Source organism: Phragmites australis, chromosome 2 (assembly GCF_958298935.1).
Source record: "Phragmites australis chromosome 2, lpPhrAust1.1, whole genome shotgun sequence".
NCBI lineage: Eukaryota > Viridiplantae > Streptophyta > Magnoliopsida > Poales > Poaceae > Phragmites > Phragmites australis.
The window spans coordinates 41,983,953-42,001,791 of record NC_084922.1 but is presented as its reverse complement, the minus strand read 5'-3'; the positions used below and the strand labels follow the sequence as shown (position 1 = coordinate 42,001,791).

Below are 17,839 nucleotides of genomic sequence, written 5' to 3'. Positions count from 1 at the left end.
CGATGCAAAGAGGCATTGTCCCGTTCTGTAGTATTAAATATTATGGGGCGGAACATTCCAGACCGACACGACGGCGTACGATGGATGAGATGTTATCAGCAGTCCGATCAAATAAGTGGACGTGAATGAAGCAGAAGTGCAGTGTCTCATCCGTAGCATTGAATGGTGCGAAGTAGAACTTTATAGGATAGCACGGCGGCACATGGCGATAGGATATACGAAGCCTTCAGAGCAAGTGAACACGTTTTATCCTTCGTAATGATGATTTGAGTTAGATATTAGAATGAGAAGAAGTTTTCTGTTTAGACCCATACGTAAGTTCTCATCCTCACTACTATATAAAGAGATGAGGATCCCGTTTGTATGAGGGAGAGATAAGTCTAGCAACCAGTTAGAACATCATCTGTAATCAACTGAGATCCTCCATAACATATATGACGTACGACTATTATCCTCCGGTAAGTTTGAACCTATATAACTCCATGTGTCCTCAAGTTTACCGTCTATACACACATCCAGTTCCTAAAATAACATTTACACATCCACTATTTAACATACCCCGAAATCATTATCAGAGATTGACCATCTATATTCACCATATAAATTAGGGTTAAAAATAATTTAAAACTTGTCCATCATATAAGAAGAATATTAATGATTTTTCGCATATTTTTAGAATTTTATTTGAGATCCTAATAATTGTTAGGAATTATAAAAGTAATCTTTTAGAGAATTTTTAGTTTAAATTATACATATATTTTTAGATGAATGTAATTAAAACGGGTTGCACATGTATTATGGAATATGTATAAAAAGGTCTAGAATTTTTGAGAAATATAAGAATATTTTTTTTGGATAAATCTAATTAAAACTGAATTTTATGTGAAATTAGTGTATAATACTTATAGTTTGCGTAACTAGATATAATATTTATAGTTTTGTGTTATAAATAATATAATATTGGTAGTTTTATGTTTTTCACTCAAAAACAAAAGAAAAGTATAAACACGTTATTCTCGGGTTGAGATGGACATGGAGACGGAGATGGAATAGGCATAAACAAGTCAGGATCGGATGCACCAAGAGAAAAAGAAGTGCGAAATGATTCGTAAAAGACCCGCAAAGCCAGACAGCGAACCACCGGTGCTTTGAGTTCGTGCTAATCCTCTCCTCAACCACCCCCCCGCCCCCCCCCCCCCCCCAAATTAGTGGGAGAAATCATTCATTCGTTTGTCCTTTCCTGTCAAAATTTAGGCCATGCAACTACACGCCAATCGGCAATCTTTTCCCTATCATTTGATCCAAGTATACCTGGCCAGGGTTGATGCTGTACGTTTACGTGTTCCGTCGTCGTTTAGATGCAACCAGGATACGCGTGGTTGGCTCAGATTACGCTTGTCTAGTTTTGTCTCCTCGTGTGTCACGGACTCTCAGCCTCTGCTCCTGGCGTTTGCAAGCCTAGGCTAATGCCGTGACCTGTGCATAAACAGCTCGGCAGCAGCCAGCTGCTGCGAACACAGGATTGATCTGCTGAAGCTCTCGCCGAGCAGCCGGGGCTCTCCAACCAGTCGCTGTCGTGACGGCTCCATCGCCGGATCAACCGGGCTCGGTTCGGTGAGGCATTTATGCTGTTCTTTATGAGATGTTGATGCGCGCGCGGGGATCAGGAAAATGACCGGGATGTTGTCATGTTGATGCGCGCGCGGGCGTAGCAACCGACGAGTAGCGGCGGCTGATGGCGAACCAGGGGGAATTCGAGGCCAAACGCGTGGACGGCTGCCGCACCGGCCCGCGATGGGACAGCTACAGTAAAATGTATTTAGGACTGACCTGAGCCGTTGATTTCATAGCGGATGCATCAGATTCGCGTGTTACAGTGTCTCTACAGTGTCGTGCTACAGTACAGGAACGACTGTCCATAGAACCAGATTGCTGTTGGTACAGTAATATATGATTAACAAGTGCGTATCACTGTAGCACCAGACTCTTTTACTGTACAAACAGTAATCCTCTGCACTAATAATATATTAATGCAGAGAATCCGGATCCGCCTGCGATGTCCACGCCGCTGCCCCGCTCGCTTGCGTAGTTGCGTGTTTCCATCCAAGTCAAAACCCTGCGCTGCCGAAAGGGCTGGCTGCTTTGTGTAGCTGTCACGTCGCGCTCGCCCGCCAGATGCCTGCTCTCTCTCTCTCTCGCCGCCGTCCCGTCCCGTCCCGTCCCGTCCCGTCCCAGGACCAGGAGGAGATGACAAAGAAGAACCCATGAGCGCTAAACAAATGTTCTGATCATGACATGTGAAAATATGTCATGTAGTTTTGCATTTACAATTGCTTTAAGGATGCGTAGTTTTTAATCCTGGCACACATTTTTCCGTTAGTAGACGGGGGGAACGTCTCGAGCTGCACGAGGGTTTGAATTCGGATATATTTTATGTTAGCAAATCCGTGGTAGAAAATTCTCAGCCGGTCAGGGTAAGGTCAGGTGCACCAACTATTACGTAACCCAAGCCCGTTTAAGAAGGTGCCCCCACATTTCAGTGACTTTCCAGCTCATCCTTTTTCTGGAGAAAATTCACGCTCTAAACAAAACCTCCATGGCTCCTACTACGCCACAGCAGTAGTGCGCCATCCATAGTCTTCCTTCTTCCCCCTTGGCCTCCCTCCGCCGTCCCGTCGCCTCCTCGTGGTGCATCAGGAATTCGTACTCACTCGTCAAAAGGAATCCACGAGATCGAAAGCAACAGTAACAGCACCGGCTCAATTCCATTATTAAAGCCCCCACTTTTGAAAAAGCTGGAGGATTAAAAACCCTAAATTGGAGCAAGGGAATTCGTCTCGTCCCAGCTGCAGATGCGTGATCCGGAGAGGTGTAGAACCTAGGCTCCCAGCGCCACCTTCCGACGGACGGATCCTTCACCTGCCGCTCCCCGCTTGGGTTGGTGGTTTGTAGTGGAGATTTGGCCGGACGATTGGTTTCTTCTTTTGCTGGTAAGCATTCATAGCTTGCCTGGATTGGATGGTTTCCCTTGCTAAGAGTTTTTTTTTCTAGGGACCTTTTTGTATGCTGTAACTGTAAGCAAGCAAATCGAAATCTTTCCCGTCTCTCCATTCTGTTAGTTGGATTCGTGAGCTGGCGATGCCCCGCTAATCCAACCCAATCCATGCATCTTGGTTCTATTAGGTTCTTCTTCCTCTGCAGCGGTCAAGATCAATCTAGGCTAGGTGCCAGTGCTGTTGGGGCCTGGTGGTTTGAATCCATCCTTGCACTAACCAATTTTAGTTGTTCATGTATTCAAGACAACTATCTTAGTCTAAAGGCTGTCGCTTTATCGTGATCCAATATATGTTAGCCTTGGCATTTCCAACTGTAAAATTTGCTCCTGTCTTTACGATGCTAATTTAATAAGGTTTTGTGAGATTGTTACCTGATGGTTGGAATTCGCATCTGAAATCTTTACTATTGCGATAAAAAATTTGAATTGGAGCTGTTTCAGTTTTGAAAGTTACACCACTTAAAGTTGTGCCTTGTTTTAGATTGCCATGAACTGTGTAAATTGCAAACATGATAAGTCTATTATGAACTAAAACCACTGTGATGTGCTTGTATTGTTGTGAGTTGTGACTTTTTGTTGTGTAAAAAAGCACTGAGATACTCTTGTTCAATTTGTGGTCAGAGTACCACACATGACAAGGGTCATCCATGACTCTGGAGAAGGCGTGCAGAAGGAGGCACTTGATTTGGTCTCATCTGATGTTAACTTCCCCAAGGGCCATTTCCCGGACTACCGGATTGGGCTGAACAACCAAATCATTGATCCAGAGGAGACACATGAGGCTGTACCTCTCAAGGAGATTGTTGCGAAGGAAACAGCACAGCTACTAGAGCAGCGAAGGCGTCTCTCGGTGCGTGATCTCAAGGAGAAGTTTGAGAAGGGTCTGTCTGGCGCTTCCAAGTTGTCTGAAGAGGTATTCTACTCAGTTTTCCTGTACTTACTTTTGTCAAAGATATCTTTCAGGAAATCCTGATGCAAAGATGAAAGCTGTTTTTATTAGCAACAATATTATTCACCCCTGAGGCCCTGACAAGAACCATCACTTGGAAATTCCGCATGAATTCCTTGTGTGGGAATGATGCAGATGCAATTGGATCTGGATAAAAACATTAATAGTTAGTGAAATGACAACAGGGGAAAGAATGAAATTGTGTTCACATTAATAGCATCTGTGGCTTGCTCCAGTGCTCAAATCTATTGCTTTATCTCAATCCTCATTTCTAGCTCAAATCAACTTCTGAAGTCAGTTTGCCTCTCTTTCATGAAGTTGCTCCAATTTCCAAAACAGCATGTTGTTTGGAAAGAAATGGATGAACACATGGGAAGTTAAATACAAACTTCTATGACCCGCACCTATGATTTACGTCTTACTTTGATAAATATTCACATTCAAGTGTTAAATTACTCATTGAAATGGAATTCCATTCTGAAGTTGTTACTTCATATTTCAGGCTAAGAGGCGAGAAGCAGCTTCATTAGACAGGCAAGTTCTTCTGAAGAAGCTCAGAGATGTTTTAGACACGCTGAAAGGCCGTGTAGCTGGTCGAAATAGAGATGATGCTGAGGAAGCTATCTCACTGGTTAACCTCTTCTCTAGACAAATTTCATGACTTGCTAATATTTGTGTGCCATTATAAGCCTCTTGTAGATCCATTTCTTGATCTAAGTGTCTATACTACATTCAGATCGTAAATTTAATTGTTTCCCCCTTCTATGCTACTTTTAGTCGGGGAAAATCTACGTGATTATGAAATTATGTGCTATCAGGTGGAGGCACTAGCTGTCCAGCTGACACAACGAGAAGGGGAATTAATTTATGAGAAGGCTGAAGTAAAAAAGTTGGCTAACTTCCTCAAACAGGTCTGTCACAGCTTTTAATCAGTGTCTAATTAGTTTCCTAACCTTTTTAAACTGTGTAATGAATCAAATCTGAAAGCCTGAAGGCTGACATGAGGCCTCAAAGAACCTTGCTTTGTTTTGTCACGAGGTTACAACATAATTATGGTAACATGGTTTTATAGCATATGCATGTGATACACATGTTTTAACTGGAACGAAAGGTGTTTTTTGGGAACACTGAGAAACCATCAATTTCACATGATTTGCAAAAAGTAATTATGAGCTCTTTTGGTTTTGGTAAGCACTAATAATTGAACCTTAATACTTATGTGAGTTACATTGTTCATGTTTGTATTTTAGGCTACTGAAGATGCCCGTAAAGTGGCTGAAGAGGAAAGAGCTCTTGCGCTTGCCGAAATTGAAAAGGCTAGAGCTGCGATAGAAAAGGTGGAGAAAGCATTGCAGGTGCATGATTCTGCGTCAAGTAGCAGGGAGAAGGAGGTGCTTATTTCATAATGAACTTGCATGCTGCTTTACTCATACACTGACCTGTGACTATTGCATCGTTTGTATATAGCCAGTCGCCATATTGATACGTATCTTGATTTTTGTCACCTAATCAGGAGATAGAGGAACTTAGGAAAGAGGTTCGAGAGGCTAGAAGAATAAAAATGCTACACCAGCCAAGCAAGGTTTGTGTCACATCATCGGTTATCATGTTTCCTCTGTGGGGGTACAGTTTTTGTGTTTCTTTCAATATCTTGTATCCAATTCTTAATTGGCATGCTATATATTCTCCACTATTTGGCCCTTTTTTTTATCTTCACTATTTGGTCCTTTGATATAGCTAGTAAAGAAGCAAACCGTCTTCTCGTAATATGTGGAACAGTGTGTTTATTACTAATGGCCATGAAAAACACTCATAGGTCCTCGACATGGAATTTGAGCTTCAAGCACTGCGGGCTCTCATCTCAGAGAAAACTCAACTTTGCAATCAGCTAAAGAAAGAGGTATCTCCTGTCAGATACATAGGGCATAATTCATATTATTGAGGTCTCCTAGTTCAATTAATGTGGACCTACATATCTATCACCACCCATCACCTTTTATCTTCAGCTTGCCATGATCAAGAGGCTGGAAGAGGATATCTCTGACCTCTTTGATCTTGAAGGCTCTGATACCCTTGGATCACAGTTCCGTATTATCCCTCGAGTTGATGGTGCTCCGGACATCGCAAATTGTCCAATTCAGTGGTACCGTGTAGTTTCTGGAGGCATTAGAGAGCTCATATCAGGTACGTTATAAAAACAGAGCTAGCAGGACTTCTTCCAATGTCATTCAAAGAAACAGGATCATTTCCAAGCAATCTTTACAATGACTATGTTTCTCTAGAGCATCTGTACTTTTTTGCATCTTATTTAGTCATTCCAGAAATTGTTATAATTGTTTTTGTTCTCCTTTATTCACATATATGTTAAGATGCTGTGATGCCTTGCTGTAGGAGCAACCAAATTTACATATGCTCCAGAACCATTTGATGTTGGCCGACTATTGCAAGCAGAGATAATTTTGAACACAGAGAAATTTACAATTCAGACAGATGGTCCTATAAATCATGGTTGGTCCTTTTCAGAGTTTATTTTAACAAATTTTATTGGCAATCCTAAATATGTTTGCTCCACAAAATAACTGAAATTAAGTTATCCCAGACATTTGCTACTGTAACTGTTGCCATGTTTGTACATTCCCTTCTACGTTTGAGTCTTACATTGATTTGCTATCTTCAAAGTAGAACGTGATATAACAATTATTCGACATCAGATAAGATATTTACAAGCAATATACAGTTTATCTTGTCATATTATATGACAATCATGCAAAAGCAGCCAGTCAATAATAGTTTGATACAATCTTCTGATGTGACTGATGTTCACTATTGTGCTTTGAACAGCTGCAGGACTTGAATGTTATGTGGACTCACTAATGAAAAGGACAGATACTGAGTTCAATGTATGTTTTCTTCTTGCTGATATATAAAGTTTCCTTGATGCTTTTAGGGAAACAACCTTCCACGAGTTCATGAAAACCCAGTGTTATGTGAAAGATCACTGTTCACACACGTGGACAGTAACCGCGCAACAAGAAGAGTCCAGAGTCAGTTTAGAAGAGGAAGTCTAGTCGTTTTAGGAGATAAAATCAGTCCGTGTTAGAGATAAGAGTCCAGTTTGGTTTAAATCAATTCGGTTTAGGAGATAAGATAGGATTACTTAGTTTAAATCAGGATAAGAATTAGAGATAGAAGTGGGTTTGAATTGGGACTTGTAGGCCGGCTGGGATACTCCCTAGCAGGCTATATATATATATACACACACATATACATATATATATACACACATATATACATATATATATATACACATATATATATACACACACACATATATATATATACACATATATACACACACACACACATATATATATATATATATGTGTATATATATATATATGTGTATATATATATATGTGTGTATATATATATATGTGTGTATATATATATATACACATATATATATATATATATATATCTGTGTGTGTGTGGCATTGCGCCTAGATCAAATCAAACAAGAAGAATTAATCTAGTTTTCTCCAATATTCTAAGTCTTACCGATCTATGATCTAATCTCTTCCCTAGCAGCTGACGCCTCCTCGGCGGGTGTTTACCCTAACACCCATGATCATTATTTTGTACCTATTTAGGGCCTGTTCGGATGTTGGGGATCTGAGCCCTAAAACAAAATTCCACCAGGATTCCCCATATGCAAACAGGCTCTTCATTTTTCTCTCAATTATAGTGAAATTGAAACCGAGTTTCACTGTATTTGGCATGAATATTTGCTGTAGAAAAAATACAGTTGTTGAGCTTTTAATTGTTGTAAGTTGCTAAGTTGATTTAGGGTTTGTACCTGTGCATCTTTGTAGGTGGTAGTCACCCAAATGAATGGGCGTGATTACTCATCGAACTCTGTCCATGTATTTCACATTGGAAAGCTGAGAATAAAACTCCGAAAAGGATGGTCTACAAAAGCAAGAGAGTCGTATTCCACTACGATGAAGGTAAAGTCTTATCACAGTATGTGTGTAATTGAAATGCTCCCCAGGGCTAAATTAAATGCTTTGCTCATTGCTTGTGGTTGTAGCAGTAGATCTTCTTAGGATATCTTAATAACTACCGCTATAATTTTGAAGAATATTGGCCATTTCCTTCTTGGGCTTCTGAGCATATTTCAGAAGCAACCAATTGTTCTGTACAATTTGTGGAATTTAATTAAGCATGTTTTGTTCTCATGGGTTCATTTTTGTTGCATGCGTTATGGGCATTACTTCATTGACTGCAAGGGATTGGTTGAAATGGGCATTACATCATTGACTGCAAATGCTCGGTTGAAATTGTCAAATGTTGTTCACTCTTTGTTTTTCTTGGCCAATTTCCAGTTATGTGGGAGCCGTGGTGGCGGTAATGCTGCAGCTAAGGCAGTTTTCTGGCAAGCTAGGAAAGGCTTGTCCTACACTTTAGCTTTTGAAACAGACAGGGATAGGAATGCTGCAATTATACTTGCTCGCAAATTCGCTTCCAATTGCAATGTATGTCTTGTTACTGTGCCAAGAATCTGATTCTTTCTGTGGTTCTGGAAAGCGATGCGGCTTACACTTTTTCATGACTCAATGCAGGTCGTGCTCACTGGTCCAGGTGACCAAGTTCATGGTGGCAGATGATGGGCTAATTATCAGGAGTGAAGCTAGCATCTAAATGAAGGGGATGCACTACCATTGAAAACACATAAATTTTTCAAAATACTGTTCATTGTAGCTATGTTTAGTAGTAATTTTTGATTGGAGGGGGAGGGGGTGGGGGTGCACCTCCCATAACGTGGCGTCACCCTTGCTAATTATGCATGTTTTGACAGCGACACGTACATACTTAGGGTGTGGATTGGGTATTTGTGTTTGTGAGAGTAGAGGTTGTACACTGCACGAGGCTCCCCCTTTTCCATACATCTTATGGAGGCATTCTTTTTATTTGCCTGTCTGCAGCTTTAGCAACGTTCTTGAAACATGATGGACTATCGTCCTTGTGAACATCTGTAACGTTTGAACAAGAAAGCTTGGTTGTAATGTAGTTTTGTCAGTAGGGATTTCCCTCTGGTTATAAAAAAATGTAGAGATGCCACTTTCTGTGGTATGTAACCTGGACTCCTGAAGTAATTTACTGATGATATTCAGGTGACCTTTGGTGGATCTATAATGCGTGGATGACTTTACTTTGTGTACTACAACATGGCTTATACTTCTATACCGATTATGTGCTGGAAAAATCTTTGCAACTGCTACATTAATCATCGTTGGAGCATGTGAGGTGGCATTTTTGCATTTGCAGCTAGGAAAGCTGAGAAGCATGAATCATAAAAAATGAGAACAATCCCAGGCTTGGCTGAATTCACCCTTGTATCATGTACAGCTTGAATTTTACATGGTGTTTTCTGTCCAACGTACGCCATATAGAACATTCTAACGTGCCTACTAAAATACGACGTCAAGCCCCGGTTGCACGAACTGATCCACTTTAAATTATTTCATGTTTTAATCCGTGGATAAAAATAAGCTGTACAATAAGTTCAACATCCGTAAAAAACTGCCATGCTCACATGCGAGCCAATTGAAGGTATCTTCCGTCCAAAGCAAGTACGGAGCTTTTGTCAGTGGGTACGCCTGCTACTACTGAGCTCTTGGACCGCATAGTCACATGCCTCCCGGCCGTTTAATGCCCTGCTTGTTCATAGGATGGTCCAAATAAGTGTATTTTTAATTTCTTTGCCTAACTTTGTTCTTTTTTTTTTGACTAAACTCTAATATAGAGCTAATATGAATGATATTGCTCAATTGACAGCGAACTAGAGAGTTCGTTTTCATCTCTTGTGAAGTTAGTCCAATCTTATGTATCCGACACACTCAGGATTTCGAACAAAAGCGTAAGATCCATGTTTTTTCCCCCTCAGGAAAGCTACTGCTGTATGATACCCGGGCATTATGGGGGAGGCTGGCACCCAAATTATTTTTTCTTTCCACCTCTTCACCCTATCTTCTTCATCTCCGGCTAGTTCTGACAAGCTTTAGGGTTATGGTTAGAGTTTTAGGTTTGAGGCTTAGAGTTTGGGTGATGTGGGCTCTGTAATACTCTTGTTCCAGGATCTCTGATGCCTCTTGTATCAGTTTTTTTAATAAAGTACCTAATATATATAGTACAATAATTATAACATTACAATCAAGTTTCATACATAAAAGTATTAAGGTTACATAGTACAATAGATCTACAAACCATTATGTATATTACAGACATGGTTTTACGGCCATCAAAAGCACATCGGAAACATCTACTAAAAGCCACAGATAGTTAGGGTACGAACGTGACTACTAAATCTACTCCTCATCCGCGCCTTCGTCTCCAACGTCATCGGCATCTACCTCATCATCTGAATGATAGTAAGAATAAGTACATAAGGTACTTAACAAGTCTTTTACTATTTCAAGGTATTGATAGATGCATAAAGTACAACTTAATAATAAGGCTTTACGGTTTATTTTTAAGTGTAAAGCAATTTATACATGTATTTAGTTGTATTTTCTACTGCTAACTTTGGAATAGATCAAACAAGGTAACAAGGTATATCTAAGGGTTTTCGATTTTAGGAGGGGTTACGCCTCGCTCCGTAGTCCTTATCATTATATATGGTGTACCTCTAGTACCACACAATTCCTACCGGATTAAGCTAGCAACCTCTTCATATGAACATCTAGTCCACACACTTATTCATAAAAGATACTCACACCTCGAGTCTAATAAGTGCAGTTACTGCTTTCGCATGTTCATGATCGTGAATATAGCTGTTCGAATAGTTTTATACTCTGCAGAGGTTATACACACTGTACCCATGTGATATGCTCAACCTCCAACGGTTGCAAGCAAAGGAGCAAATCATACGAGACACTTCAATCATATTTCCTTATTGGGCTTTTCTATGAGACACTCCAAGTATTAAATGCCTCGTGCATGATGTCAGATCCCATGCTTTTGCTGGTCCTTGCAATATTAAGCAGAGGGCCAGTAACCTACTTGTCATCGTTGCCCTCAGACTGCTAGTATGATGCTCAGCTCGGTCGGGAGAAGAAAAGTTAAGTCCTGCCTATTTAGGACACATGGTTGCACTAGAGTGGCTTAGCATGATGGCATAGCGTAATGATTCGGTCCTTATACGACCAAGACAACAATATACAGTTGGCAATGAATACCACAAAGGTAACTCAAGCCTCCAAGAGTATCCTCGACCAGAGGACTACTCCACTTGCTCCATCAAAATAGTTTTCACCTATTTTACACACCACCTACCATATCTCGCACGACATCAAGGATTCCACAATCACAAAAGATTCACAACATATGAGTTGGATTGATTTAAACAGTGAAGCGACATCTCTGAAGAGTTTGTATTCGACTAGAGACATTTCTGAAGATAATGTATTCCATCCTAAGCATGTTAGATATCATGGTGTCGTCTGGCATTAATATAGATAATGATAGGTACATCCTTGGGTGATACTTGTTCTGGATAAGATAGTAAGGCATGACAACTGTTTGACAGGATTTAACTACTGCAACAATTGAAATAGCGCAATACATAGTATATGCGATAATAAGTCATGTTTTAAGTTGACCAATTAGATTATTACAAAACATAGGCTCAAAATGATCAAGGAGATAGGATTTGCCTTCTCTGAAGTCTTCTTCTAAGCCTGGGTCGAACTGGCTCCTCCAGGTTCTCCATAAAGTCTTCTGGTTCTGCAAACGCTATTACGATCCACTTCACACTATACTAGAGAAGAATCAAATAACACTAAATGGAATACTAAATGAGCCATAATGGATATCAAATAGTGATATAAAGATAGATCTTAAATTTAAATGAATTTAGGCGAAAGAATCACCGAAATCAGGATCAGAACAGAGAAGTTATGACTTCCAAAAGATTGAACCTAAAATTAAATCGATAAAATTATGAAATGGTACTATTTATAGCATGGGGCCCACAGGGACCAACTGAGCAGTACCGGGTGGGCTAGATTTGGACTTGAACCTGGGCTCGGGTTTGGGCTAGGGCCAGGCTACACAATGTTTAGCCCATGGAGTCAGGCCGCTTGGATTCACGGGCTAAGGTAGCTGGGCCAGCCTATGGAGGCATGGCCTTGGCCGTTGGGTTGATCTAGCAGGCCGAGCCATGGCTTGCCCATCCGGGCCGTGGTGGCATTGTAAGAGCCCAGCCATGCGTGTGCGTGCGTGCGGGCACACCAACAGAGCGGAACGGCGAAGGGGGAGGCGACATCGAGCAATTGCGGCAGAGCCATGCCAGAGAGCTCGCTGGGTTCACGCCCATCGATGATCCACTACGATGAATGGATGCCTGGTACCTACGCGCCTTGAGGGACTTGGTGGGGGCGGGGTTGTCAATGGCAGTAGGCGATTAGAGCATTGTGGCAGGGGTAAGTTAAGGCGGCGATGCTAAACTGGGCAATGGCTACGTGCAATTCATGTGCATACGGCACCCGCAATCTATGGCTACGATTGCTCGGTAGCATCACGACACGAAGGTTGGCTTAGCAGGGGGTTAGGAGGTCATCGGCAGCGGGGAAAGAACTCGCGGCTGCACACTGCCACACGAAGGTGGAATACAAGAGCGAAGGCATGCTACCTAGGAGAGGAATAGTAGGGCTAGGGAAGCTCACTAAGCTTGGAAACAACAAAGGGAAGGCTGACGGTCAGTGATGTGACACTGTGGCGGTGGCGGCACTGCTCGGTCTCCAACTCGGGCGCACTCCCTACAGGCTCTAGGATGAAGAAAGGAGACACGAGGAAGGCAGAGAGCTTCCAATACTCCTTAGCAGCTCGCGGGGAAGAGGCATCGGTAGCAAAGAAATGGCGGCAACAACAGAGCAGGTGGAGAGAAAAGGGTGAAAGGGAGGACATGGCTCTTTTTGTATAGAGAGAGAGGGCGAGTAACAGAGAGGTGGTAAGGTGGGCGGTGTCATGCTGTCCTCGGTGAGCAGCGCGGCGGTCGGCGTCCACCTTAAATCATGTGGCGTGTTAGAGTGGTCGCAGGCCATGCATACGGCGGATGCCGCAGTCACATGTGGCAGGGCTACTCGGGCGGCGTGATGTGAGAGCAGAGAGGGGAGAGGGCGGGTGACAAAGTTGCCGGCACCTTAATGGTGTGGGAAAGCAGCGCGTTGTAGAGGACAGTGCAACAATGATGCGCTGGAGGTGGGAGACGATTCCGACGTGTGGGTCTCGTGCGGTAGCGAGAGAGAAGAGAGGGGGAGGGTGCGATCCATTAGTCAATGAGGGCGGGCAAGTGCGTGGGAGTTGGTCCACGAGTGTGTGGAGACCTGTGCGTGCAGGGAGAGGATCGTGGGCTTGTTGGCTGGCTGGGCCATTAGGATGGGCGGGGGAGTTAGGGTGCACAAGGGGAAAGAGAGGGGCGGCGGTCCGAGGGAGAGAAAAGGATTAGGCTTAGGGAGAAAAAGGAAAAGGTAAAAGGGAAAAATGTTTTGGGATAACTTCAAATGGAGTATTTAAATTTGGAGACTTTGGGCTTGGAATTAATTCAAATAAGAATATTTAAATTATGATTTGGATTTGGACTTTGTGATCTGGGAGATGATTTGAATTCAATTGAATTTGAACTAAAAATAATCTAAAAATAGATTTGAATTTGAGAGGCATTCAAATTAGAATCTCCACTCAAGGAACCATAAAAACAATAAACCAAAATGCACATGATCTAAATTAATGTATGAATTCAATGAGAAATTAATTTGGTGCTCTTTGGAATACTTAGCCAGTTAATATAGTTGAACACACACACACACACACACACACACACACACACACACACACAGAGAGAGAGAGAGAGAGAGAGAGAGAGAGAGAGAGAGAGAGAGAGAGAGAGAGAGAGAGAGAGAGAGAGAGAGAGAGAGAGAGAAGTATTGTTGGTGAAATAAACTATCTTACACGAACAAAGAGCTGCAGGAGCCAAATCACCCGAATGGCTCAAGCTTGAAGGAGAGGTGGAGAAGGAGGGAACACCGAGATTGTCTGAGCAATATTTTTTTCTCCCTTTGGCTTGATGGCCAAGGGTCTTATTTATACTGATATTCAGAGTGTGAATATACAAACGTGCCCATATGAGGCATGCAGATGTATATGTCTCATACTATACAACCAGAGAGTGGGCTAGCCCAGTAATTATCCATACGACTGGTAAGGTGGTTGTCCTAGCGATGGGTCATCTATTTTGGCAACACACTGCACCAGCACGTCATGCGCCCACCACTTGCGCCATCGTGTCAGGTAGCCACCACTTGCGCTATTGTGTCATGCAGCCACTTGCATTAGCATTAAATGCTGGTCACGTCATTGCATGTGGGGGGCGGCTAGCAGGCCACTTCCTAGTTGATCTTTTTGAAGGATTTGAAGGCTCCGGGACCGCCCCAGAGCCTTGGGCCCCAGAGGGGGCCAGAGCATGGTGGTCTTCGGGCATGGACTTTCAGGGCCAAGGGACGTTGAGGGTCCTTAATGATGATTCCCCTAACAGCAGCCCCTCGTGAGGATGGCCAGCGGTGCGACCATCCCTGCGGTATCTGTAGTAGAGCCTCCAGCAATCCTTGGCCCTGCAATTATGGACCCTTAGTTCTCCAATAATGCTAAACTTTGGAATGCCGATTAGGGGTGCATGTTGAATACCTAACGTAATGTATGAGGGAGATCATTAAATGCCGTGGACCAAGTCTTGGAGGTTGCTGTTGGGGCCAAGGGCTCTGGACCCTCCAGGGTGCCCATCTCCGCTCCTCCGGAGTAGGGCTTGACCATGGAAGCCCTGACCCTATCCGAGTTTACACTTCGTTTGGAGGCGTTGAGCATCTTTGCCTCCATCTCGTTTCTCTCCACAAGCGGGAAGGTAAGGCGGTCTCTGGCTTAGAGGCCTCCAGAAGAGGTGACAGTGTGTCTTCGAGCGATGACATGGTAGGTATTTTCGTTTGTAAAGGACCCTTCATGGTTGTAATTTATTGGCTGCTACCTTGATGCTCCTTCGCTACGGCTGGCAGCAATTGGTCCTGATGGAGGTGTTGGACCGTTCGCATCGCTAGGCCCTCGCGTTGGCTCATGACTCAGCATGTGCTGACGTAGGCAGACTCTACCACGCATTGGCAGAGTCTGAGAACGAGCAGTGACCGCAGAGGGTCGCCTGTAGGAGGTGGTGATGCGTCGAGAGCAAGCAGAGAAGGTGGTCCAGGTGGCTGCCGAGGCCCGCGCTAGGCCCTCGCGCTTGCTCACGACACAGCATGTGCTAACGTAGGCAGACTCTGCCACATATTGGTGGAGTCCGAGAAACGAGCGGTGACCGCAGAGGGCCACCTGTAGGAGGTGGTGATGCGTTGAGAGAAAGCAGAGGAGGTGGTCCAGGTGGTTGCCGAGGCCCGCCGTGTTGCAGAAGAAACTGTCGGTCCAGCCAACGCGGCCCGCGTTTTCACGAAAGGCAAGGCCTGGGATCTTCGGATTGCTATGGCTGAGGCTCAGCGTGAGGGGAGGGCTACTCAGGCCACGGAGGATGTACTATGCTCAGAGCATGAAGGGTTGGATGGTTGTACGACGGAGGCGACCCAAGTCCTCGGGATGGCGCTGAAGAGCCTCGGGGCCCAGGCCTCGCCTTTGCCCTCAGGGGTGAATAGCTTGCACCCGATGCTTCGCTGGCTCTAGTCTGCCACAGGGGCGGCTACCAGCACTGTTGAAGCCTTTGGGATACAGCCAGCCTGCCTTCAGGGTGCAGCTAGTCTGCCTTGCAGGGTGCAACCATCTTGGGGTCCTAGAGCAGCCGGCCCCTGACTCCGCGGTGGAGGCCATCTTGTCCGAGGTTCCCCTAGCGGAGGTCTGCGCAGCGGTGGTCAACTTTCGTCGGGATGTATGGACGAAGCACGGTCGGCCCATGACAATGTAGTTCATAGCAGATCGTATACGGTTAAGCGCCCACAGAGCTCCTTGCTTGGATTTTCCAGCGGGGGCTTAGGCTTCGCGTCTCGACGCCTCTTCAAGTGGACCAACGCCTCAACATGATGTCTCTGGATTGCTTCTACAGGTGAACACCACTTCGCATTAGTCGCCCCTGCGCGCGGGTGAAACCTCACAGGATCCACCGTTAGAGGTGTAATTTTGAGCAGGGTTCGCGTGAATTATGTTTTGCTTCTCGTATACTTTTGGGAGGTTCATGGGCGTATCATGTTGGCTCGGCACTCCTGCTTTTATGTATCCTGATTTTTACCAACTAATCGTTTAGTGGGGCTATGTATCCCTTTCGTCTTGTCTGTTTATTCTGCTAATATACCTAGGTGCATATGTCATGACACTAATCCTTGAGTAGGGCTTGTGCATTCAATATGGGTGATCTGAGATTGCTAGAAGCATCCCAGGTACTTAGACTGTTGCCTCTGGGGAGGGGCCCTGAGCGTCCGAGCCCTCCGGGTCTATACCACCGGTCTCGCGATGGGAGAGCTTTGTCCTTCCTCATGATTCCCAATGATGTGTGGATCCAAGGGTGTCCACCGATGTTTTGGTGAAGGTGGAGCTGGGGGATCCCTGTGCTTCTTCTTCGGAGGCCGGCTCGAGCTTTGTAGGGGTGGACGGCCTTTGAGGCTGCTAGCCCACAAGACTCCCGGTATTTTGTTCTACCCTGTGGTTCTGATGGACTGGTGCCATCGGATATCCTTGTGGATGTAGTGGCCTGAGTTAAGGAGGAGGATGCTGAGGAAGCTGCAGAAGCGTCAGAGGAGCTGGATTTTATAGCCTTTGACTCATACCCCTTCCAAGCGGAATGCTCGACTCCTCGGGTTTGGGGAGATTCTATTTTCAACAAGTCTTCACGCCTGGGGTACCCGCCTCATCACATTGTGTGCCGTTATAGGTCTTCCAGCAGAGCCGATGGTTCCAGAGGCCAAGGCCGGCCATCTTCGTCCCGTCATACTTGAGGGAGGCGCGGTGGTCTGGTGTGCTTGTTAGGCTTAGATTGATTATGGAATATTGCCAAATGCAACTTATGTATACATGATACCTGAATAATAAAGTAATGTGTTGTTTTTGTCTCCTCGCCTTTTGCTCAGACCTGTACTTTGGGAATTGTCCCCTTCCCTGGCCCTCTCACACTCTGCGGTTGCTGGCATCTGTAGGTTGCGATAGTAGGATTACTTTTAGGAGGGTTTAGACTTTGACGAGGGTTTGGACCTTGATGAGACCAAGATTGATGCCTTCGAGGTGTGGAGGGTTTGGATCTCGATGTGACCGAGGCTGATGCTTTTGAGGTGCAGAGGGCTTGGACCTCGACGTGATTGAGACTGATGCCTTCAAGGTGCGAAATGTTTGAACCTCGATGTGACGGAGGCTGATGCCTTCGAGGGGTAGAGGATTTGGAACTTGATGCGACTGAGGCTGATGCCTTCGATGTGTAGAGGGTTTGGATCTTAATGTGTCCGCAACTAATGCCTTCAAGGTGTGGAAGGTTTCGACCTCAACACGACCGAGGTTGATGCCCTCGAGGTGCAGAGGGTGTTTACCTCGATGTGACTGAGGATGATGCCTTTGAGGTGTAGAGGGCTTGGACCTCGACACGGCCGAGGCTAATGCGTTCGAGGAGCAGAGGGTATGGACCTTGACGCGATCGAGGCTGATGCCTTCGAGGTGCGGAGGGTTGGACCTTGACGCGACCGAGGCTGATGCCTTCGAGGTGCAGAGGGTTTCGATCTCAACGCGACCGAGGTTGATGCCTTTGAGGTGCAAAGGGTTTCGAT

At 44.5% G+C, this 17,839-nt stretch overlaps 1 protein-coding gene across 2 annotated transcripts; it reads left to right on the top strand.

Annotated features, from left to right (window-relative positions):
• Positions 1 to 2,438: 2,438 nt before the first annotated feature.
• LOC133908954 (stomatal closure-related actin-binding protein 1-like) lies at positions 2,439 to 9,193 on the top strand. 2 transcript variants are annotated; one of them, XM_062351192.1, is made up of 13 exons: positions 2,439 to 2,990; positions 3,652 to 3,968; positions 4,507 to 4,635; positions 4,823 to 4,915; positions 5,255 to 5,395; positions 5,518 to 5,586; positions 5,821 to 5,904; positions 6,011 to 6,188; positions 6,396 to 6,512; positions 6,846 to 6,904; positions 7,877 to 8,011; positions 8,390 to 8,539; positions 8,627 to 9,193. In XM_062351192.1, the coding sequence occupies exons 2-13, from the start codon at positions 3,687 to 3,689 to the stop codon at positions 8,669 to 8,671; spliced, it is 1,482 nt and encodes a 493-aa protein (XP_062207176.1). In that variant the 5' UTR covers positions 2,439 to 2,990; positions 3,652 to 3,686; the 3' UTR covers positions 8,672 to 9,193. The 2 variants fall into 2 exon arrangements, with proteins under 2 accessions (XP_062207176.1, XP_062207175.1); XM_062351191.1 differs by having other exon boundaries at positions 2,525 to 2,990; positions 3,677 to 3,968.
• The last annotated feature ends 8,646 nt before the right edge of the window (positions 9,194 to 17,839 follow it).